This window comes from Artemia franciscana, chromosome 3, assembly GCF_032884065.1.
Source record: "Artemia franciscana chromosome 3, ASM3288406v1, whole genome shotgun sequence".
Classification (NCBI taxonomy): Eukaryota; Metazoa; Arthropoda; class Branchiopoda; order Anostraca; family Artemiidae; genus Artemia; species Artemia franciscana.
Window position 1 is genome coordinate 53,140,811 of NC_088865.1, and position 22,483 is coordinate 53,163,293.

At 35.4% G+C, this 22,483-nt stretch overlaps 1 protein-coding gene across 1 annotated transcript in view; it reads right to left on the minus strand.

Moving 5' to 3' along the window:
- Positions 1-22,483, minus strand: part of LOC136025408 (phosphoinositide 3-kinase regulatory subunit 4-like) — a 74,679-nt gene that overhangs the window by 31,242 nt on the left and 20,954 nt on the right. Inside the window, exons 5-9 of the mRNA XM_065701422.1 lie at positions 21,726-21,889; positions 17,416-17,630; positions 14,250-14,436; positions 6,465-6,677; positions 1,869-2,065 (exon numbers count right to left, since the gene is read on the minus strand). Of these exons, the coding sequence (XP_065557494.1) occupies positions 1,869-2,065; positions 6,465-6,677; positions 14,250-14,436; positions 17,416-17,630; positions 21,726-21,889 (976 nt within the window). The remainder of the gene's footprint in view (positions 1-1,868; positions 2,066-6,464; positions 6,678-14,249; positions 14,437-17,415; positions 17,631-21,725; positions 21,890-22,483) is intronic.

The window sequence follows — 22,483 nt, forward strand, 5'->3', positions numbered from 1 at the left end:
GTTTATTCACATATTTTAGATCCCCTTTTTTTTGTTCAGCTTTATTTTGTTAACTTCTTATTAGCCTTATAAAGTTAAATTATTGACATTTTTAGTGTCCCTTTTAATTTTTATAAATACTTATATCGTTTTCTTTTTTGTATTTATTCACTTATTAAGTCCCCCCTTTTTAATGTCCCTTTTAAATTTTTTTCTCTAACTTGTGTTCTTGAAAGTTTAATTTGAGCTCTTCATTTATCTTTTTAAATCTTTAATTGGCTTTTTAGAGGTAGATTACTGACTCATGAATGATTATTCATTCTGATTTTCTTTCGTTGTTGTTTTTGCATTTTTGCCAGTTTTCGTGTAATATGATTGGTCAAACTCCGAAGTCTGAATTCGGTTCTTTGTTGGCTTGTGATAGTGATTTTTTGAAATAAATACCTTATCTTGAATAAAAAGGCACCAAATACATTCACAGACTTCGTTAGTAGATCCAGTTTGGGGGGGGGGGAGGGGGGCAACAACCATCGAAGATATTTTCAACTCAAAGCCAGATAAATCCACACAACGCACTATCAGATGGGAAGACTGAATTAACCGCTCAATTTGGCTCAGAAGGTTTAACATATTAACCTATGATAAGGGTTTTGTGACTTTTCTTTATGTTGTACGTATTGAAAAATGTTAACAAGAAAGGAAGTAACGGTGAACAAAAACAACAAAAGACCCGAGAAGGTTTATGAAAGAAATACCTTTTTGTGGTGTTTTCATTGAAAGAAATCGAAAAGAAAAGACGATTATTAGCTTAAAAACAACACTTTTTTGTATCTTTAATAATGAAAAGGAAAAAAACTTCTTGCCCTCCCCACCACTCGAGCCCATCCTTCCAAGTCCTAAATTTCTGTCCTAATTCCCCTAAATTTTTGGGCCCTTTTTATTTAAATTAAGAATGAAATCATTGTTGTTCTCCCCCCCCAAAAAAAAAACTTTTTTGGTTAGGATGCGGAAAGTGATGCAATTTTACCAAAAATATACCATAAAAATCTTCATTTGGAGATAAAGGGTCTAGTCATCTTCACCCAATCTTAGCATTTTGCCACTAGTTCCAAAGTCCAACACTTTATCAGCTTCAAAAAAATAATTGTAAATAAAAAAATATGTTGATAGATAAATAACACAGAAGCGTGGAAGAACAAGAAAGGATTTCTGGCAGTTTATTATATGAGGAGTTTTTGGGCAACTACCAGATACAAAAGGGAATTTCAGCAAGAAAACTGTAGACTATTTTAAAAAGAGCTGGTGGATTTACCCCCACCCCTCCAAAAATGATTCGGGATTTCTACTCAAAATTTACCCTTTTCTTATTCTATTTCTCATTTAATCCCTGTTCATAAATCCATTTTCACTTACCAAAATTTAAGAAAGTGCAGGTTGCGCAACGTGCGCTGACATGGTATGGCCATATCCTCCGAATACCAAAAGAAACCCCCTGTCACATCACCAAAAATTTTGACCCAACGGCTGCCAAGATGGAACCAATTACGTGGCCGTCCAAGAACTAGTTGGTCCGATAGTCTACATCAGTTCCTAGGCAAGGCAGGAATTAGACCTGAAAATGCACCCGCGGCTACTCATGACCGAGTGTCCTGAGGGAGGATATGGTCTGCTCTTTCGATGCTTGGGCAAAGTCAGATGGAGGATTAAGTCAAGTAAGTCAATCCTTAAATCCTTAAATCCATGCCAAAGATTTAGCCTAAGCGAAAATCCGTTACCATCCTTTAATGAATGCTTAACCTCTGGGCTACGCCAGAAGTCATCAAGTCCAAGGCAACAATATTGCCAAATATGGTATCACATTGCAAAGGCGTAATGCAAAACTAACTTACCATCCCTTAATGAATGTTTTAGCCTCCAAGCTACGTCAGGAGTTCTTAAGTCCCAACCAATAATATCGCCGAATGCGGTAGCATATGCAAAAATGTTCCCATGATTTGACGGACAATAAGAGACATCTACAGTCCCACCTTCATTGTTTTCATCTAGTTGACGTGATTGAGACATGATTAATCGAGAATTTTCAAGGCTAAAAAAGAAATTAATATTTTAGGAAAAATTAGCTCAGTTCTAAATTATACACCCAACATAGTTTTGAGGAATCTATTTGGAGCGATGGAGAAATCGTGAATTTTCAATACTAAACAAAAATATTGCTATTGAGAGAGAAGAGGAGAAGAAGAAGGGTTTATTGAAAAAACACATAATAAACAAAGAAACCTTGCTACCTCCCTAAAAAACAAAGCTTATCAATAGGGGAGATAGAGAAAATAAAATCCTTCAAAAAAAAACAATTGACCACCGACAACACTAATACCATAATACTAAACAATAAATAAATAAAAAAAACATCATTATTTTACATTTCTTCCGGAAACAACAAATAGCTAAAATGCTTATTTCATATTTCTTCAGTCTTCAGTAGCCAAGAGGGATGTTATTGGGACCTGAAAATCTATCCATTTCATGTCAGATAATGTGGACACTAGCAGTAAAAAAATATTTAAATTTTACTGCATTTATGCTGTTATTTCATTTATTTTTTTCATTCTATGATTGATGATTCTTCAGTCTATGAGGCGATGATGTAGTTCTTTAGAAGTCTTAGGTCTCAAGACCTCCATATCTCAAATCCTAAATTATTTGAACGGTCGAGTTTAAGTATGTCAGTGTAAAGATTCCGATGGGGGTCTAGCCAAAGAAAACATCGATATATCTATATATTTGAGAGTCTTATTTGAGACTTTCAAAGTTTTATTTCGGTTTTATTTGAGAGTTAATTGGGTAAACAACTTATTTTTAGATATAACCTATTAATACAGTAAGCTTAAGCTTGTGTGATTTCCCTGTAAACATATATTGAAAATTCATTCATAATCGGACTATTTTTATTTATTGGCTAATTGATAGTTTTGATATACGAGTACAATTCCCTTGGGAATTAGTGATTTATTAAGTAAAGAGATTTTCATACAAAGACTTAATAACTTGAATATATTTCCATTTTACTAATAAGCAGGCAAAAGAGCGGAGTTTTTTGTCGCAAGGGCCGTTGTACCGGTCGGGAGTGGCTTCTCCCTTAAACTGCGGGGATCAGGTAGGAAGAAACTACACATCCTTCGCTTATTGGTATCTGGTTCTCATGATATCGACTTGGAACTGGAAACGGACATTTCAAAAAGGTTGGATACATCAGTGCTTTGTTATGTGGACGATCTGTTAAATCCGTACCGGTAAATAGCTAGTTTTCAACGGAGTTTTTATAACTTATCTGATTGATATATGTAAATAGGACTAAGTATGAAAGCTGTAAAGTCCCAAGTCCTCTTTTTTAATTTACACAGTAGTTATGCGACGATAGTGTCTGTCTAGGTGATAGTGAGGTAGCCCCCACCACTGTACTAACATATTTAGATCTCACGATTGCGTCTTCGATTAAGAATACACGAAAGCTTTTGCTTCGGAATGTTTAACGCAAACTTAGAATTGCTTATGCTAGTGTGATTACATCGCAGCTTAATCTGAAACGGAAAGTCCTTTCTCAAATGTATAATAGTGTGGCTCTCCATATTCATTAAATCATATTCAATATTAGACCCATTTTGGGACACTTTTACTCAGTCTGATAGGCGAGTGGTGCGAAAGTGCTATTTTAAGTACGCGGAGTTTTTGATTCAGGCCCCTCGGTGGTCCATCGTTAACCATTTGGGTACGTTGAAACCAGTTCAGGCCGGAGAGGAATAGTTTCAGAAACTGAGTAACCAGTCCTTGTCTCACCCATGGAAGGGCGTACTATTTTAGATTTGGTATTATTAGTAATTTGTGTATATCTTTATGATATGCTTTTATTTATTTTCGTTCTTGTATTCTATTCCATCGTTTTCATTGTTTTGTTTATAGATAGGTAATAAAGAACATTCATTCATATATATATATATATATATATATATATATATATATATATATATATATATATATATATATATATATGAACGACTGCAATGCTTCCCTAAAAGCTTACATTGGACACTATTTGAATTATACAACAACAGATCCTTTTTAATTTTTCCCTCTGACTTGGAGTATCGGGAAAAACTTTCTGCATTTTTAAAGTATAGCTGGAATTGAAAAAAGGGATATTGGGAGGTACGTTTTAGCAACAAACGATTAGCAACGTTGAATTGATCATGCGTTTTGCGAGAATGATTAGTGAGAATCGCCGAAAACGATCAGTAACGCCGCATTGATTCGCAAGGATCAGCAATGCCACATGAATGCTACGTTCGACGAGAAAAATATTAGGAATCACTACCACGCTTACGTCAACGCCTATATTAGACACTTTTGAATGATACAATAACAAATCCTTCATATTTTTGCCCGAGGAATTGGAGTATCCGGGAAAACTTTCTGCATTTTTGACGTATTGATAAGATTAATAAACGAATCGTAGGAGGAACGTTTCAGCAGCGAACATTTAGCACTGTTGGATTGATCGTAGCGTTTTGCGAGAATGATTAGCGAGAATCACCGTAATGATTAGTAAAATTCCATCGATTAGCAAGGATTAGCTAAGCTGCACCAATGCTACGTCTGACGAGAAACATAAGCAGGAGTCTCAGCAATGTACAGTAAAAAGTAAAGAAAGGGGCATTGAAATTAACAGTCCCTACTGGCGGTACTTATTTCCGTTGCAAATTGGTCTTACCATCAGATCACACACAACGGAAACAAATAATAAGTACACCAACTAGCAAAAGTTGCGAACCCCTCATTGCCGAAGATGATTATGAGATAATAGCCAGCTGCTGGCATGTACGCAGGGGGGGGGGGGCTTCGGGCCCGGGCCCCCGAAATTTAGTGAAATGTTTAATTTCCCCATGGTTTCTTGGGATTTCTGGCAAAAGTAGGACATTTATTAAGAATCTAGATACATGTGTGAAGCCTTTTTTGGGGATTTTACAGCATGCAATTATCCGGTCAAGTCACTGCCCAATTATTAACCCATTTTCTGTCTATCTTTTTACCCTCTTGAAATAATTAGCAATTGTACTGTTATTTTCTCTTGTAAGGAGAGTTTGCTTTCCACAGCAAAAAAGAATTATCCTTGATTTTAGGGCGTTTATTCCCCCTTTTCAGGATAAAGTACAGCTTTTAATGGATCAATTTTGGAAAATATCATTTTTCATTAAAATCAATGTTTTTGCAATAGAAGAACTACCCCTCCACAGCACCCATATTGCACTGTTAACCCTAAAATTTCCCTTTCAGTGGGATATAATAGATTAATCACTGGTTCTAAATCGCTATGAACACAACCTGAGCCTAAAACGTACTTTTGAAGCTTCAGTCTTCTTCCCCCTCCATCCGCTACAATACTACAGATTAAAGTTAATCTGTATTTTCCGATATAAGTGCTTTTTGCATTGCTAATTAAAAAAAAGTGCTACTTTATATCTGCTGTTTCGAAGGATTTCACCCCCCCTCCGAAAAAAATACTGCGTACGTGCCTGGCCAACTGTTACTTAAAACTCCCCTATATGTCTAACAACTGGTATCGGTCTATTTTTGGTTTCAGCGCGTACCTTACTACTGAAGTTGTCAGCCCCTTTAAACTTTAAAACTGGTATATCTCATGAAGAAATTTTTCTACCAAAAAATGGATGACATATACTTTGATCCATCAAGATCTATCAACTGCCGTCGAAAAAAAATCTATCTGTCTTAGTTCAAAAGCTTAACTTTTTTGCCGTAGGCCAAGTTTCTAATGTCATCACTTAGAAAGGAGCAAAGGATAAACTCTAATCTCTTTAGCAATGAGAGAACTTTTAAAGTTTAAGAGGCACATCTGATACCATTTCTCTACCGCAATCCCAAGTGCAAAAACCGAATGATAAACTCCGCTGAAATCGCGAACAGAAATGGGTAGAAACAATAGATTTTTGGCCCCAGGCAAGAGTTCTACGAAGCTTTCCAAAATGCAAAGTCGTATTCATCAATCCGGTCTAATTTCCACACTTTCCGTAAAAACCGCAGAGGTTAGACCCTTACCACTTTCTAGGAATAACCTAAAATCGGGGTGCTAGGAAAGAAAAGGTTTTAATGTAATAGGAGGATTACAGGAGCGTCGATCATAGATTTGGTGGGAACTATTAATGAAAATTGTTTTAACGACTTACAACGTTGCATAAGTTATCAAAGCCTAATTAGGTTAATTAGATTAATTAGGCTAATTAGCCTAATCAGGTTAAAGCTTTTAATATAGAAGCTTTTAATGTACTAGGAGGATTACAGGAACGTCGGTCATAGATTTGGTTGGAACTAATAATGAAAATTGTTGTAACGACTTGCAACATTGCATCAGTTATCAAAGCCTAATTATCACAAGTCTGATGAGAGCAGATAGCAACAATCACTATAATGCTTACCTAAGAACTTGCATATGACCCTTTTCAGTTGCCAACAGTAACTTATCCTTGCTAGCTGCTAATGAGGTGACAGGGTCACCATTGCATCGATCATATGTCTGACGAGAACGATTGGCAACAGTGTTGGCTTCGAATCGGATAGCATCAAAGAGTTTAACGGTGCCATCTGAAGAAGCAGATGCAAAGAAGCTTGTATCTGGAATACACACTAGTCTGAAATTAACAAAACATAGCTCTACAGACATGTTAATTAAGGCTAAATTTCGTCACTGTCTTAAATAAGAGAAAATAATACACCAAAATAATATAAAAAAACACCAAATATAAAAAAACACCAAAATAATACAAAAATAATAAGAGAAAATAATAATAATATTGCAAGATTTAGGAGTTAAAGTTCAAGAACAATAAAAAGAACTACAACACAAACGACAATTAGAATAAACTATCACTAAGTTATAATGCCAATTCTGAATCAAAATAAATAAAAATTTGTTCCTTTCCTTTTAATTTTTCTGAAGATTTTTTCGTTTCATTCTGGGTCATTGCTCAAAGTTTATTTGTGTCGACACTGCTCTACTCCATTCCCATGTAAAGATAATACCTCAGAATTAAGTTTAAATTCAGAAAACAGTGCCAAATTTTGAAGGAAAATAACTACATTTTTCTTTTGGGTCTCTTTCGGATTGGTCTTTGCATAAAACATATTTTATAACAAAATTCTTACCTGATATAAATAAAATTGACCAGAATTAGTTTACTTGATACGAAAAAGATTAGCATTCCTTTTTACTGAAGTTCAATAAGAAAAAACTAAATACTAAATCAATAGATATGCCAGAAGTATATTACGTGAATAACTAAAGATAATTTATGATGACGTTTTATATATTTTTTTTTTTTTAACGAGCAAGAACTCAACGAATTTTTCTAGTACACTGAGTGAAACTAATAGTAGTTCACTTAATGTGCTTATTATTATTTTTTTTATAAGAATAAACCTTCAATATTATGTTAAAGCTAGTGGCAAAGTAAAGCTACTAAAAATGTGTAAAAGACGTTATGTAAAAATAAATAACGCAAACTATAATCCCCAACGGAATATTTTCGTCTTTTGCTGGGTTTACCCGCCGCTAGACACAAGGATGATTGAAAAGGAAAAAACTCCTGAAAAATAACAAAATAAAATAAATTGGGGTATAGTGTATATGAGGTACAAAAATCTATAGGGTCTTATCGTCTTTCAAGGGTGGAACCTTAAGTCAGGTGACAAGAATCTCTCTTTTTCTTCAATCTCCTCAAGACTCACATGAGGGGACAGATAAGAGTTAATTGAATTTTCTTTCTTTAGGAGGCCTCTTCGCGATGGCACCACATTGACAATATAATATAGAGGCATCAGTAGTTTATTATTATGTTATTAATGTGTACAAGGATATTTTATGACCCAGAATGTCAATTTGTCTCTTGAAAAAGTTTGGTTCTGATGCCAAATTAAATAAAAAACTAGTTTTTTAAATAAAAGTAAGGAGCAACATTAAAACCTAAAACGAACAGAAATTACTCCGTATATGAAAGGGGCTTTTCCTCCTCAACGCCTCGCTCTTTACGCTAAAGTTTGACTATTTCTCTTAACTCTACTTTTTAAAAGAGTTAGAAACTTTAGCGTAAAGAGCGGGACGTTGAGGAGGAAAAGCCCCTTTCATATACGGAGTAATTTCTGTTCGTTTTAAGTTTTAATGTTGCTCCTTACTTTCATTCAAAAAAATTAGTTTTTTTTTATCTAATTTCTGGACGTTTTTGAATTGATGCATGTTTTGATCTTGGCTCTCCGCACATAAATAATAAAAACAAAATTTTCATATTAATTAATTGCAATTAACCTGAAGATTTTACGACAAAGGAGCAAGGGAAGAGGCCTTGTTGCCCTCCAGTTTTTTGATTACTTAAAAAGGCAACTAGAACTTTTAATTTTTTACGAATATTTTCATTGGTAAAAAATATACGTAACTTACGAATTAACTTCCGTAACGAACTTCTATATTCGTATGTTTTATTGCTTATATGAGGGGGTTCACCCCTCGTCGATACCTCGCTCTTTACACTAAAGCTTAAATTTTGTCCCAATTCCTTAAGAATGACCTCTGAATCACAAAGGCCGTAGAATAAATAGTTGAAATTACTAAAAATACTTTAGCGTAAAGATTGAGGCATTATGAGGAGGTAAAGCCCTCATATGCGTAATAATTTTTGTTCGTTTTAAGTTTTAATGCTGCTCCTTACTTTCAGTAGAAAAAACTTCATATTTTTTCTTTCATTGTTTTTTCAAATAATGCTAGAAAATCCCCAGTTTTTTTTTGCCCTCAGGGGGCAAATAATACCCCCTTCATTGAAATTCTCTTCCCCAATGAGAGGTTCCTCCATGGAAATATCTTCCCACGTAACCCCCCCTCAACTCTCCCCCTAAACCAAAAAAATACCTCTGAAAACGTCTGCACACTTCCCAGTAACCATTACTATAGTGTAAACACAGGTCAAAATTTGTAACTTGCAGCCCCTCCCGCGGGGACTGCGGGGGAGCAAGTTGTCCCCAAAGAATTTTTGACTATGGTGAATAAAATGGCTATCTCAGAATTTTGATCCGCTGACTTTTGGGAAAAAATTAGCGTGGGAGGGGGCCTAGGTGCCCTCCATTTTTTTGTTCACTTAAAAAGGGCACTAGAACTTTTAATTTCCGTTAGAATGAGCCCTCTCGCGACATTCTAGGACCACTCAGTCAATACGATCACTCCTGGGAAAAAAAACAAAAAAAAAAAAAAAACAAATAAACACGCATCCGTGATCTGTCTTCTGGCAAAAAATGTGAAATTCCACATTTTTGTAGATAGGACCTTGAAGCTTCTACAATAGGGTTCTCGGATACGCTGAATCTGATGGTGTGATTTTCGTTAAGATTATATGACTTTTAGGGCGTGTCTTCCCCTATTTTCTAGAATGAGGCAAATTTTCTCAGGCTCGTAACTTTTGATGGGTAAGACTAATCTTGATGAAACTTATATATTTAAAATCAGCAGTAAAATGCGATTTATTTGATGTAACTATTGGTATCAAAATTCCATTTTTTAGAGTTTCGGTTACTATTGAGCCAGGTCGCTCCTTACTACAGTTCGTTACCACGAACTGTTTGAAATATTTAAGATTTCAAATGCGATTCTTTTTATGTAACTATTGGTATCAAAATTCCATTTTTTTTGAGTTTTGGTTACTATTGAGCCGGGTCGCTCCTTACTACAGTTCATTACCACGAACTCTTTGATACAAATGGTTCGTGGACTTTTTAAAGCTATTATCTGGCGGATGCAAATTTTGTCAAAAAAATAAGAAAAAAAAGCAAGACACGTCACTATGGGAATTCAGACTAGTATCTTATTCACATTTAAATTTTCTAAAATTCTACTAGAAAATTTCCAGTAAAAAGAGAATATTATGAAGACAAGAATTTCTGTCTAAACAGTGGCTGTCAGGTCTGTTCTCTTCAATGTAATCAACACTTAGCTATTGAAGGCGTCTCATCACCATAATATGGAAGTTTTAAACACTGCTGTCTACAAAGAATCCTGACGATACGATACCCCGACATAATCTTAAAAGTTGACGGGCATCGCTGTGGCTGGAACATTGCCCCACTGCCGCGATTGTTTACAGAGAAGAGTGCGTTGACTCGGCCATGTTCTGAGAAAACCCAATGACGAATGAAGCGTTGCCGTCTATTCCCCCAAAAAGTTCAAGCGAAAGTAAGCGAACTAAACATCGGCCGTCAGAAGCGAATCCAGGTGGTCATTCTTGTGAACATTTCAAGATATTTAGAGCAAAGTAAAACGCTGAAGGCGCTTACTCTCCGCTCAAGAGTACCGTCTAAGGACACTTCCGGGAAATTGTACGTAGCAACCAACCACAGAAAACTTTTGATAATTCAAAATACACACCACTAGCCCCAAAAAAGAATTTTAAACAGAAATATACCAAATATTCGACACTAGAAAGTAAATTTTCCTCAGATTGAAGGAAATCCTGCTGAAGAAACGGTTTTCGACTTTCTTGAGCACCTAGCTTAACAACAGTTTTGTCAAAATAGCGAAACTGACTTTCCTTCACTTACATCTCTGCCTCACGTTTCGGACGAACATCGGCTTAAGAATTATTTGATATCGAAAAAATATAAAATATACTGAAAGCTGATAACGAATCAGTCTTTTCATCCAGAGAAACCTTTTATCTCTTGAAAGGTAAAGGATACGGCATTAGACTTTACAGTCCGTACCGGCGGTGCTGATCTCCGTTTCTTGGCCCTTCAGCCAGTAAGTTCAATGGGGGGTTGGGGGCCAGCCATCCTGTGCTTTCGCACACCCTTCCTGTTTACCTTCCCCAGATTTCTCCAAGTACCCATTTAGAGCTGGGTCGACTCTGGCTAAGCTTAAAGAGTCTCGCCACTGACCCCCGTCCCAAACTGAAGAACTGGGTACACTGGGATTCGAAACCGCGTCCTCTCAGACAAGGGATCCCGAATCCAGCGCACCAACCCACTCGGCCAGGACGGCTTTTATCTCATGGGTCTATAAGAGACAATAATTCCAGAAAAGCTAATATTTCAGCTGTTGTTGCTGAGAATGAAAAGTAAAAAAAAAAAAAAAAATGCATTGATTTCCAATGATTATCCATTATGATCAAAACAATTAAACAAGAAAAGAAAAAAGGACTGATCGAAAAAGAGAACCACCAAAAATATATAACCAAAAATAGACAATAATTCCAGAAAAAGACTACGTGCATAAATTTTACAGGAAAAAGAAGTCGAAAAATAATTTTTTCAGTTGTTACTTAGAATTAAAAAAAAAAATGAAAATGCATTGATTGCGAATGAATATTCAGTATGATCAAAACAATAAAAAAGAAAAGAAAAAAGGGCTGATCGAAAAAGAGAGCCACCAAAATCATACAAACTGGAAAAAAATATATTAGGAATTGTGAAGGCAATTAAAAGCCTTGAGATTCTTTTTCACAAACTCGGGGGGGGGGGGTACATGCACCCTATGATTTAGTCTATCATTTAAAAGACTTTTTTCAAGAGGCAATTCCTAAAAATAAATGTTTTTGGAAGTGCACAGTTCCCAGGAAGGAAGGGAACAGGAGGATGTTCCCTTCCTCCTGTAAATGAATTTATGAACAGAAAATTAAAACATAAATGTAGAATGGAAGCTGTTCTAGAAAGTGAATAAATATTTTATTATAATATTTACATGTAAAAGGTGTTATTACGTCTGTAACATACATTTGTAAACCAATGAAATGACTTCTTAAGCGCATGCCAGAAAGGCAAGCCAACAGCCACGCCTTTTAAAAGCCTGAATGGATTCTGTGGGAAATTTCAAACCAGTAAAAAGAGCGAGAAGTTATATTCCATCTGATTAATTCTTTTGTGTAATTTATTTTGACACAACTAAATACTTAGAGAGCAAGCATTTTATCCGGAATATCTTTGTAGGTGTTCAAAGGGCTTGGAGGAAAACTGAACGCATAATGTCAAAGGGTGCTGGCACCTCAACAACGTTTTTGGGGGGTATCCAACGGTTTTGCTATAAAAAAAACACCTAATTTGGTTTGAAAAATACCTAATTTTGACTGAAAACAGAAAAATAAAAAGCTTCTCCAGTCAAAGGTAACAATCGTCTGAAAGGCGTTAAAATAAGCCTATCGAATGCAGTAGGTCGTGGGTTTGAGTCCATCAGATGGCAGATTCTTATGAAAAATAACACTAATATTATAATTGCCTACTCTTAAATTTTACACTTCATTGTAGTTACACAATCATATAATTCTACACATCACGCAAAGCTATCCAAGGAAGTGCAAAAAAAGTGTGAAAGCTAGTTGTTCGTTCGGAGCTTGTACCACAAGGGGTGTTTCTAAGTGCCACATTCGTTTCCCAGCACAAAGAGAATCAAAATAGTTGACACATTTGAACTAATACCTATTTATATTTTAACGTAGATTTAAATAACAATATAAACATTCGATTTTTTTAGGGATAAGAAAAAAAGTTTTTTTAACTGCAAATAAGGAGCGATATTAAAACTTAAAACGAACATAAATTATTCCGTATATGAAGGGGTTGTCCCCTCCTGAACGCCTGGCTCTTTACAATAAAGTTCGATTCTTTCTCACAACTCTACTTTTCAAAATAATAAAAGACTTAAGCGTAATGAGCGAGGCGTTGAGGAGGGGACAACCCCTTTCATATAAGGAATAATTTCTGTTCGTTTTAAGTTTTAATGTCGCTCATTACTTGCAGTTAAAAAAACTTTTTTTTTTATTTAATTTCTGAACGTTTTTGAATTAATGCAATTTTTGATTTTGGCTCACCGCACATAAATAATTAAAACAAAATTTGCATATAATTTTTTTTTCGGCTAAATAGCTTTCTCATAGTTTTGATCGGACGATTTTGATAAAAAGGGGAGGGGGGAGGAGGCCTAGTTGCCCTTTAATTTTTGGTTACTTAAAAAGCCAACTAAAACTTTTTGTTTTTTTACGAACGTTTTTATTAGTAATAAATATACGTAACGTACGAATTAACTTACGTAACGATTTTCTTTATTTGTATATTTTTATTATGTAAATTTGGGGGTTCGCACCCTCGTCAATACCTCACTCTTTACACTAAAGCTTGAATTTTGTCCCAATTATTTAAGAATGACCCCTGAATCACAAAGGCCGTAGAATAAATAGTTGAAATTACTCAAAATACTTTAGCGCAAACACCAAGGTATTGTGGAGGAGATGAACCCCCTTATTTACGTAATAATTTCTGTTCTTTTTAGGTTTTATGCTGCTCCTTACTTCCAGCTGAAAATTTTCTTTTATTTATTTTCTCATTTTTTTTTAAATAATGCTAGAAAATCCTGCAGCCCTTCATGGAAATTCTCTTCCCTCATGATGAATTCCTCCATGGAAAGATACTCCCACGTAACCCCCTCCCCCCATCCAACACGAAAAAATACCCCTGGAAACGTCTGTACACTTCCCAATAACTCTTACTATATATAAACAATGGTCGAAGTTTGTAGCTTGCATACCCTCCCTCAGGGACTATGGAGGATTAATTCGTCCCGAAAGACATAATTACTAGTTATTTCGACTATGCTGAACAAAATGGCTATCTCAGAATTTTGAACAGCTGACCTTGAAAGAAAAACGAGCGTGGGAGGGGCCTAGGTGCCCTCCAATTTTTTTGGTCACTTAAAAAGGGTACCAAACTTTTAATTTCCGTCAGAATGAGCCCTCTCACGACACTGTAGGACCACTGGGTCGATACGTTCACCCCTGGAAAAAAAAAAAACAAAAAACAAACAAATAAACACGAATCCGTGATCTGTCTTCTGGCAAAAAATACAAAATTACACATTTTTGCAGATAAGGGGTTGAAACTTCTACAGTAGGGTTCTCTGATACGCTGAATTTGATAGTGTAATTTTCGTTAAGATTCAGTGACTTTTCGGGAGTGTTTTTCCCTATTTTCTAAAATAATAAAAATTTTCTAGAGCTCGTAACTTTTGATGGGTAAGACTAAACATGGTGAAACTTATACATTTAAAATCAGCATAAAAATGCGATTCTTTTGATGCAACTATTGGTATTGAAATTCCGTTTTTTAGAGTTTCAGTTACTACTGAGCCGGGTCGCTCCTTACTACAGTTCGTTACTACGAACTTTTTGATGATGAATTACCTATTAACAGCTTTCGAGTGTTCTTGAAGGTGAGCAACGAGAACTGCTTTCGGTCGCCATTTTGAAGGAATATTTCTGCTAGCTAAACTGCGTGACGACAAATCAAAGCTATCCATTGTTGAACGATATTCTGCAGATTTCAAAGATATATATTCTTGAAGTCGCTGATGATGTGACGATATTAAACCTAAAAGATAACCTAATTTTATTTGATATTTATATATATATATATATATATATATATATATATATATATATATATATATATATATATATATATGTTACCGTGAATGTACAACATTCCTGAATGTCAAAATTCACCGGTGAATGTAAGAAACACTTTTTTCTTCTTCTTGGATTTAGTCAGCGTTGCCAGTCAACTTTTTTAATTAAATGCAGGGTTTGATTATGATAGGTTAGATTAGGTCTGGTTTGGTTACCTTAGGTTTCTAACCTATTTCTGATATTTATAACCAAATTTAACCTAACCTAACCTAAAGTAACACAATAAAATCTAACATAACTTTTACCATCATAGCTTGCATAAGACTGAAAAAGCTGATTCGCAAAGCTAACGGAGTCCAAGCAGAGAAAAATGAATTTCGGACATTCACCGGTGAATTTAGACATTAACCAGATTTTGGACATTCACGGCAACATATGCACAAAGTTTTGTAGTCTTCTCTTTTTAAATGTTCTGGTAAAACTGACACATCAACTCACACTTTCCCATATTAACAGAATAAGTACCTAAACTTAAAAGCAACTTTAAAAGAATTTGAAGTATTTAAGTAATTTAGCCTAGATCAAATATTTAGGATCTAGGATCTAAAAAAAGTAATTAGGATAATTAATCGCTTCTCAGGCAACAGTTTCTTTAATTTTAAGTCAAAATCATGGAACAAGCCTATGAAAGGGAGGAAGGACAAGATTTAAGTAGGCCTACCTTCACTACAACAACCTCTAATATCCATTCAAACGGTGTAATTTTTACGTTAAACATTTCTAACAAAAAAGCCCCCTTAATCTTAAAAATACTTGACAAATAATTTGGCACCCACTTCTGACTAAATCACTGTGAGTCGTACTATTGTTCGAAAAGCAGTCGTATCCAATATTGTCACCACTTATTACAATGCTTGGGTAGATAGATGATAGTGATGAAGCCGGCGTGTTGATTTTTGAGGGTGATAATGTTTCACTAAAATATAAAATACTTTCATAACAAGTATACAAATACTTGTTATGATCCCGAGTTAGATGTCACTGCAAAAGGTTCTGACTCAATCCCAGATAGATATGTATATTATAAGGCAATTGGCTTTCAGTGACTACACAGTTGAAACAAAAAGTACAGAAACAATCCTCTGAAGATCATTCTTTGGATTTATGAGCTATTTGTAAGAACATTACCTGCCCATTAGATTCTTATTCAGGTGGTTATACCGTAAACATTTATCTTAAGTTTTTATTGTTAATAATTACTTCCTTTATTTGATATGCAAACTTTAAATGTAGTGAGCAAATATTTTCGCTTTTTTTATACATAAACAAAAACTGGTGCTGAATATAATTCTAGACAGGTTGAGCATTTTAAGTATCAGTATTAGCTCGTGTAGTAAATAGTGAGGTCAAATTAGTACCTTATCTTCTAGACAGGGACGATCAAAGGGATAGGAGTAACGCCCACGACAACGTTTTTAAAATTTTACCCGCAACTCACCACTTCTCGATATTTTTACTGATTTGCATCCCTTCTATATATACCCCGTTCACCAAAAAATTCCTTCCTATGCATTTGCTTTAGGATTACCTATACGCAATTATCTATAGATTAGAGCAACCCATTTGTTTGTTTGTCTGTCAGTTCACTCAGCATTCCTAATCTAGAAGACCAATAGGGCTGAAGACTCTAGGTAGGTAAATCGAAAGCAAACGAATAGGAAGGAATTTTTTTGGTGGACGGGGCATATCCAGAATTGCAACTTTATTTCGGGGTATATCCAGAATTGTGGACGGGGTATATCCAGATATTCGATTTTATTAACATATTGCAACGGGAAAGGAGCAGACCAACTGAGCAGAAACAAAACATTTTATCCTTCTTCGCACAAGAATATAAACTCCTGGCGTCGGAGTTGGTGGGGGTAGTAATGCATCAAGCTTTGTTTAAAACCTTGACTGAATTTATTACCCTCGCTGGTAGAAGATGAAAAAGATGGGGTTCATTTAAGTAGCTGAGGAATTGATTTTCAAATATCTATGTATAAATTGAGACAGTTACACAAAACTTAGAACTGGGCATTTCTTAATTTTCACCCTCTGCTGTTTTAGGCATTAAGAGCCAGCGTCTTCCATTTACGACAGGAAATTGGGGTACTTGATAGCAAGATGAGAGTCTATTGGAGGTGTAATTAACAGTGAGTGGTGTAAAAAATTACTAGGGGGCAATCGGATATTCGTTTTAAATTCAACATGATATATTTGACTTCGCAGGTAATACTCAACTGTCTCATTTTCGGGGGTTTTATTGGAGGGGAAGAATTTGAGCATTTTCGGTTGAACTGTAATTTATACCACGCTTGAATTATCGGTTTAATTGGCTACACGTCGTAGCGATCGTTACATCTACTTTAGAAAGAGCCGGTCTCCTGTTCGATCCATGATTTAAATACTCGTTTTAGATTTTGTTAAAACTATGCGACCGGAAACTATTAGAACAATTGGGCCGACACTTCACACATTTTACCCTTTCTGACACGTTAATACAAGCCCCAGCGACGAGGTTGTCTGGAGTAGTAATGCATAATGATTTGTTTAAAGCGCTGACAGTGCTTAACATTTTCTGGCAGAAGATAAAAAATAAGGGTTTATTCAAAGCGGGTAGGAGAGCTGCAAGAACACTAAACTTAAAATTTTTACCCCCTCTACCATTTTTGTATTATACGACTGACTTTTTTCATTTGCGACAGGAAATGGTGGAACTCAGCTGCAGAAGCTCAAAAATAAAAACGTTAGTCTTTGGGGGTGGGGTGGTAACTGAAAGAAAAGTTATATAAAGGAATTAAGCAATTAGGGATATCATACAAAAATTACATAATTAAGCATTATAAAGGTTCTTGAGCAACGCCACGCAGTTTCAATTAGTATTTGATAAATGGCTTACTATCAGATAAGACAGAGTCCTCCATACTTAAGAGTGTCCCCTTGCTTGATATTTCACTGTCGTTAAATCCACCCTCTTCGGAGGTTACATCCGTAGCTATGGCTATGCCTTCCTCATCATCAGTCCGACGGTGTTGCACACCCAGCATTTTCTCCCATTCTCTGTTCATTACTATCGGGGTTTCAGGTGCACTCACGATCGGTTTTTCTTTTTGGCTATAAGAGAAGTACAATTTTCATCATCGGTTCAAATAATGGTAAAAAAAAACACTTTTTTTGAAGAAAAATACCTTATTTGACGCCTCGTAGACTAATCTCCTCAATAACGAGGCTTAAACATAAATTAAAGTGACCCTCCCTTTGTAGTTTTGTAGATCTATCAGCATCAATTAGGAACTATAAATTCACTTGCAAAACTTGCAGCAGGAGGAAGTTTTCTCTTTTTAAATGCTCTGGTAACACCGGCACATCAACCCACACTTTGCAATATTTACAGGATAAGTACTTATACTTAAAATAAATGGGCAAGAATGAGAAGAGAGAAGAATTTTGAGCCAATTCCAAAGTTTAGGGTTAAAATATATGCTGTCAACTGTTATTGCTTGTTTGTTCTTTCTTTCGACCCTTGTTGGCTTTTGTGCAGACACTTCCACTACAAAACAACTAAAAAGTTAAGGTTTCAGGTTCACTTAAATTTAAAAACATCAACAACTCAAAGCTACAAGATCAGGAAGGGTGTATCAAAGTCCAACGTAAAGATTTGTCTTAAGGCCCCTTTCCACCCTAGAAAAGTTAAAATGTTCGCACGGGGGAAGGGTAATTTAGCTTACTTACCCACAAACGATCGACTAACCCAATCAAATGTTGCCGTGGAACTACGCGATACTCTACATGAATGAATAAATCTGAAATCTTTCAACATATTAAAATGAAACTTAAAAATTTGCAATAATTTTTCATTTAATATGGACATTATATAGCCTTATGTACAATGATGGAATGCAACATACTCCAGCCAAATCACCGGGAGGGCTTTAATAATTCGATTTATAGGCTGTCTCAAAATTATTAGGGTCAAAATTTGCGCTTTGTAGCTCAAACTGGCCAAAAATGGCAACTTACTACACCTCGATCTCTTTTGTCACTTATAAAGAACCCCAGAGCACTAAATACCAACTCAAAGGAGGCCCCTCTCGGATGTTTTATAGTCACTGGTTTCACACCATCACCCATTAAAAGAAATCTGTATATGTGCACATATATACTTTCTTTAAATTAGTAACAGTTTAAGTTTTAATTAGTAAGTGCATGTATAACTTTTTTCTTGAAAACGGCTACACACATTTAAATTAGCACCCTTGGATAGTCTGACCTGAAAAATGATACAGATGACTCAAAGGCTTGTGAAAGTCGTTTATAGCCTTGATTTTGGGAAAAAATTCATCTGAGTAACGTCGTATTTCTTTATTTTTCAAAAACATAGGTTACATCGTCCCTACTCCAGGAGTGGTCGCATCGTTTTAGTATTTATGGCCCATGCAAAATTATATAAGTTGGCAAATAACTCTGAACAGATAAAGGAAAAGCCACGGAACAATAAACAGCAAAAATATTAATTTAACTGAAATTACAGATTTACAACCATATGACTTGAAATTAAAAAATAGAATAATAATTATGCAATTTGAAATCTAGATATTTCAGAGTGTAACGGCATTAGAACTTTCCTGGTTGTTATTGAATTAAAGTATATAACAACGCCATTAAACCAAATTATTAATTTATGAAACTGATTAATATTTCAGCTATATCTATTCAGATAAAAACTGCAAACAAAACCTATTCGTCAATCAGTCTAAGGTCCTCGGTTGGGACTCACTCCATTTTCTAGGAAAATATAAGAAACTGGCAAATTAAAACTAGAAATTATAGTATAAAAAGCAGGTAAAGTTTGCCTAAATAACTGTTTTAAAAAGACCTTTCAAGCATATTTGGATTTGCCGGAAATTTGCCTGAATCACAACAGAAATTAAGCTAGCATCAAGAACTGGATCGAGACGAAACTGAAGTTCAGTCGGTTGGAGCTTAGTTAAGGCCGAGCCAATTAGAATTTTCAAAATAATTTTCTAATTGGCTAATATCTGCGCTTTATCTATACAGATAAAGAAAAACCTTTTCGTCCATCCGTCTAAGGTTAAACGGAAAGAAGGTCGTCCTCGGTTGGGAATCACTCCATTTTCTAGGAAAATATAAGAAACTGGCAAACTGAAACTAGAAATTATAGTATAAAAAGCAGGTAAAGTTTGCCTAAATAATTGTTTTAAAAAGACCTTTCAAGCATATTTGGATTTGCCGGAAATTTGCCTGAATCACAACAGAGAGACGAAACTGAAGTTCAATCGGTTGGAACTTAGTTAAGGCCGAGCCAATTAGAATTTTCAAAATAATTTTCTAATTGGCTAATATCTGCGCTTTATCTATACAGATAAAGAAAAACCTTTTCGTCCATCCGTCTAAGGCTAAACGGAAAGCAGGTCGTCCTCAGTTGGGAATCACTCCATTTTCTAGGAAAATATAAGAAACTGGCAAATTAAAACTAGAAATTATAGTATAAAAAGCAGGTAAAGTTTGCCTAAATAATTATTTTAAAAAGACCTTTCAAGCATATTTGGATTTGCCGGAAATTTGCCTGAATCACAACAGAGATTAAGCTAGCGTCAAAAACTGGGTCGAGACGAAACTGAAGTTCAATCGGTTTGTACTTAGTTAAGGCCGAGCCAATGAGAATTTTCAATATAATTTATCTAATTGGCTAATATCTGAGCTTTATCTATGCAGATAAAACGGCAAGCAAAACCTTTTCGTCAATCCGTCTAAGGCTAAACGGAAAGCAGGTTGTCTTAGGCTGGGACTCACTCCATTTTCTAGGAAAGTATAAGAAACTGGCGAATTAAAACTAGAAATTACACTATAAAAAGCAGGTAAATTTCTCCTAAATAATTCTTTTACAAAGACCTTTCGAGTATATTTGTATTCACAGGATATTTGCCGGAATCACAACAGAGATTAAGCTAGCGTCAAAAACTGGATCGAGACGAAACTGAAGTTCAATCGGTTTGTACTTAGTTAAGGCCGAGCCAATGGGAATTCTTAATATAATTTTTCAATTGGCTAATATCTGCGCTTTATCTATACAGATAAAAACTGCAAGAAAAACCTTTTCGTCCATCCGTCTAAGGCTAAACGGAAAGCAGGTTGTCCTAGGCTAGGACTCACTCCATTTTCTAGGAAAGTATAAGAAACTGGCGAATTAAAACTAGAAGTTAAACTATAAAAAGCAGGTAAATTTCTCCTAAATAATTGTTTTACAAAGACCTTTCGAGCATATTTGTATTTGCAGGATATTTACCGGAATCACAACAGAGATTAAGCTAGCGTCAAGAACTGGATCGAGACGAAACTGGGGTTCAATCGGTCTGAACTTAGTTAAGGCCAATCCAATGAGAATTTTCACTATAATTTTCTGATTGGCTAATATCTGAGCTATGTCTATACAGATAAAAACTACAAAAAAAACCTTTTCAGCCATCCGTCTAAGGCTACACGGAAATCAGGTCTTCCTCAGTTGAGGAGGGGGATGTAGTAAAGAAAGATTTCAGGGAAATGGGAACTTACTTGTAAGATGTAAAGAGTGAGGCTTTGAATAGATTGGATGAAGGAGGAGCATGCACAGCTATTTTGGCAACAGGCGGCTTCATGCTGCGGTGACTAGTTGTTAGAAGTAGAAGTAATAGAATTCACTTATTCAAATGAAGATTGTCTTTATTCCAGATGACATTAATTATGTAGGATTGAAATTGTTCTAGCTTCAATCGTTGCTTTATTTTAAAACAAACAAATAAACACGCATCCGTCTGTCTTCTGGGAAAAAATACAAAATTCTACATTTTTGTAGATAGGAGCTTGAAACTTCTACAGTAGGGTTTTCTTTTACACTGAATCTGATGGTGTTGTTTTCGTTAACATTCTTCAACTTTTTGGGGGTGTTTTCCCCTATTTTCCAAAATAAGGCAAATTTCCCAGGCTCGTAACTTTTGATTGGTATAACTTAACCTGATGAAACTTATATATTTAGAGTCAGCGTAAGAATACGATTCTTTTGATGTAGCTATTGGCATCAAAATTCCATTTTTTGGAGTTTCGGTTACTATTGAGCCGGGTCGCTCCTTACTACAGCTCGTTACCACGAACTGTTTGACAGAGCAAAAATACCGAAAGAAAAGTATGAGAAATTATGACAAGGGCTCTTACCCATTAGATGGCTTTGTAGACGAAAAGCTGCAAAGGTCAGCAGAGTAGACAGGTACAAGCATTTTCATCAGGTTCAAATTCAGTACTCCACTTAGATCAGTCAAAGTAATCTTCTTTTGTGCAACTGTAGCTTCACGATGGCCATGAAGCTTTTTCAAATGGTCCTATAAGGTACCACAAGCTCAATAATAAAGACAATTTTAACAAAAGAATAAAATTTTTGTCACGCGAAAGCAATAAATCCACGTCGCTATGGAAACCGTCTGAATTTGTCTCTGATTTGTTTAGAGAAAAATTTAACTTTTATAAATAAAAATAAGTTACATCTACTATAGAGAGAGATAGGTTGAGAGAGAGATAGGTTTATTCAAAAACAAAATCGTAGCTAACAGCTAATTTGCGTTGCTTCACTATGCTAAATAACAAACTAACACAAAAAAAAGGTACAAACGAAATTGCGTGGCGGTTCGTGCGTAGAAGTAGCTCTACTGTGAACAGTGCTGACATCCAAAAAAAGGGACGGTAGCAGCATCTGGTGGCTTCGTCAGAAGATTAAAACTCACCAAGTTCGAAAAAGTAGATGGCGCCACCATATACAGGGGTGAAGAAAGGTCAAATAAAGTATCTTTCCTGTACTTAATTTGCATATTGATGGCACAGAAAACTGTAAGGATAGCCACTGCTTAAATTGGTGACGCCATTGACGAACCAGCACACATATATTGGGCACTATTGAGCTAAACTTGGTAGATGGGCTC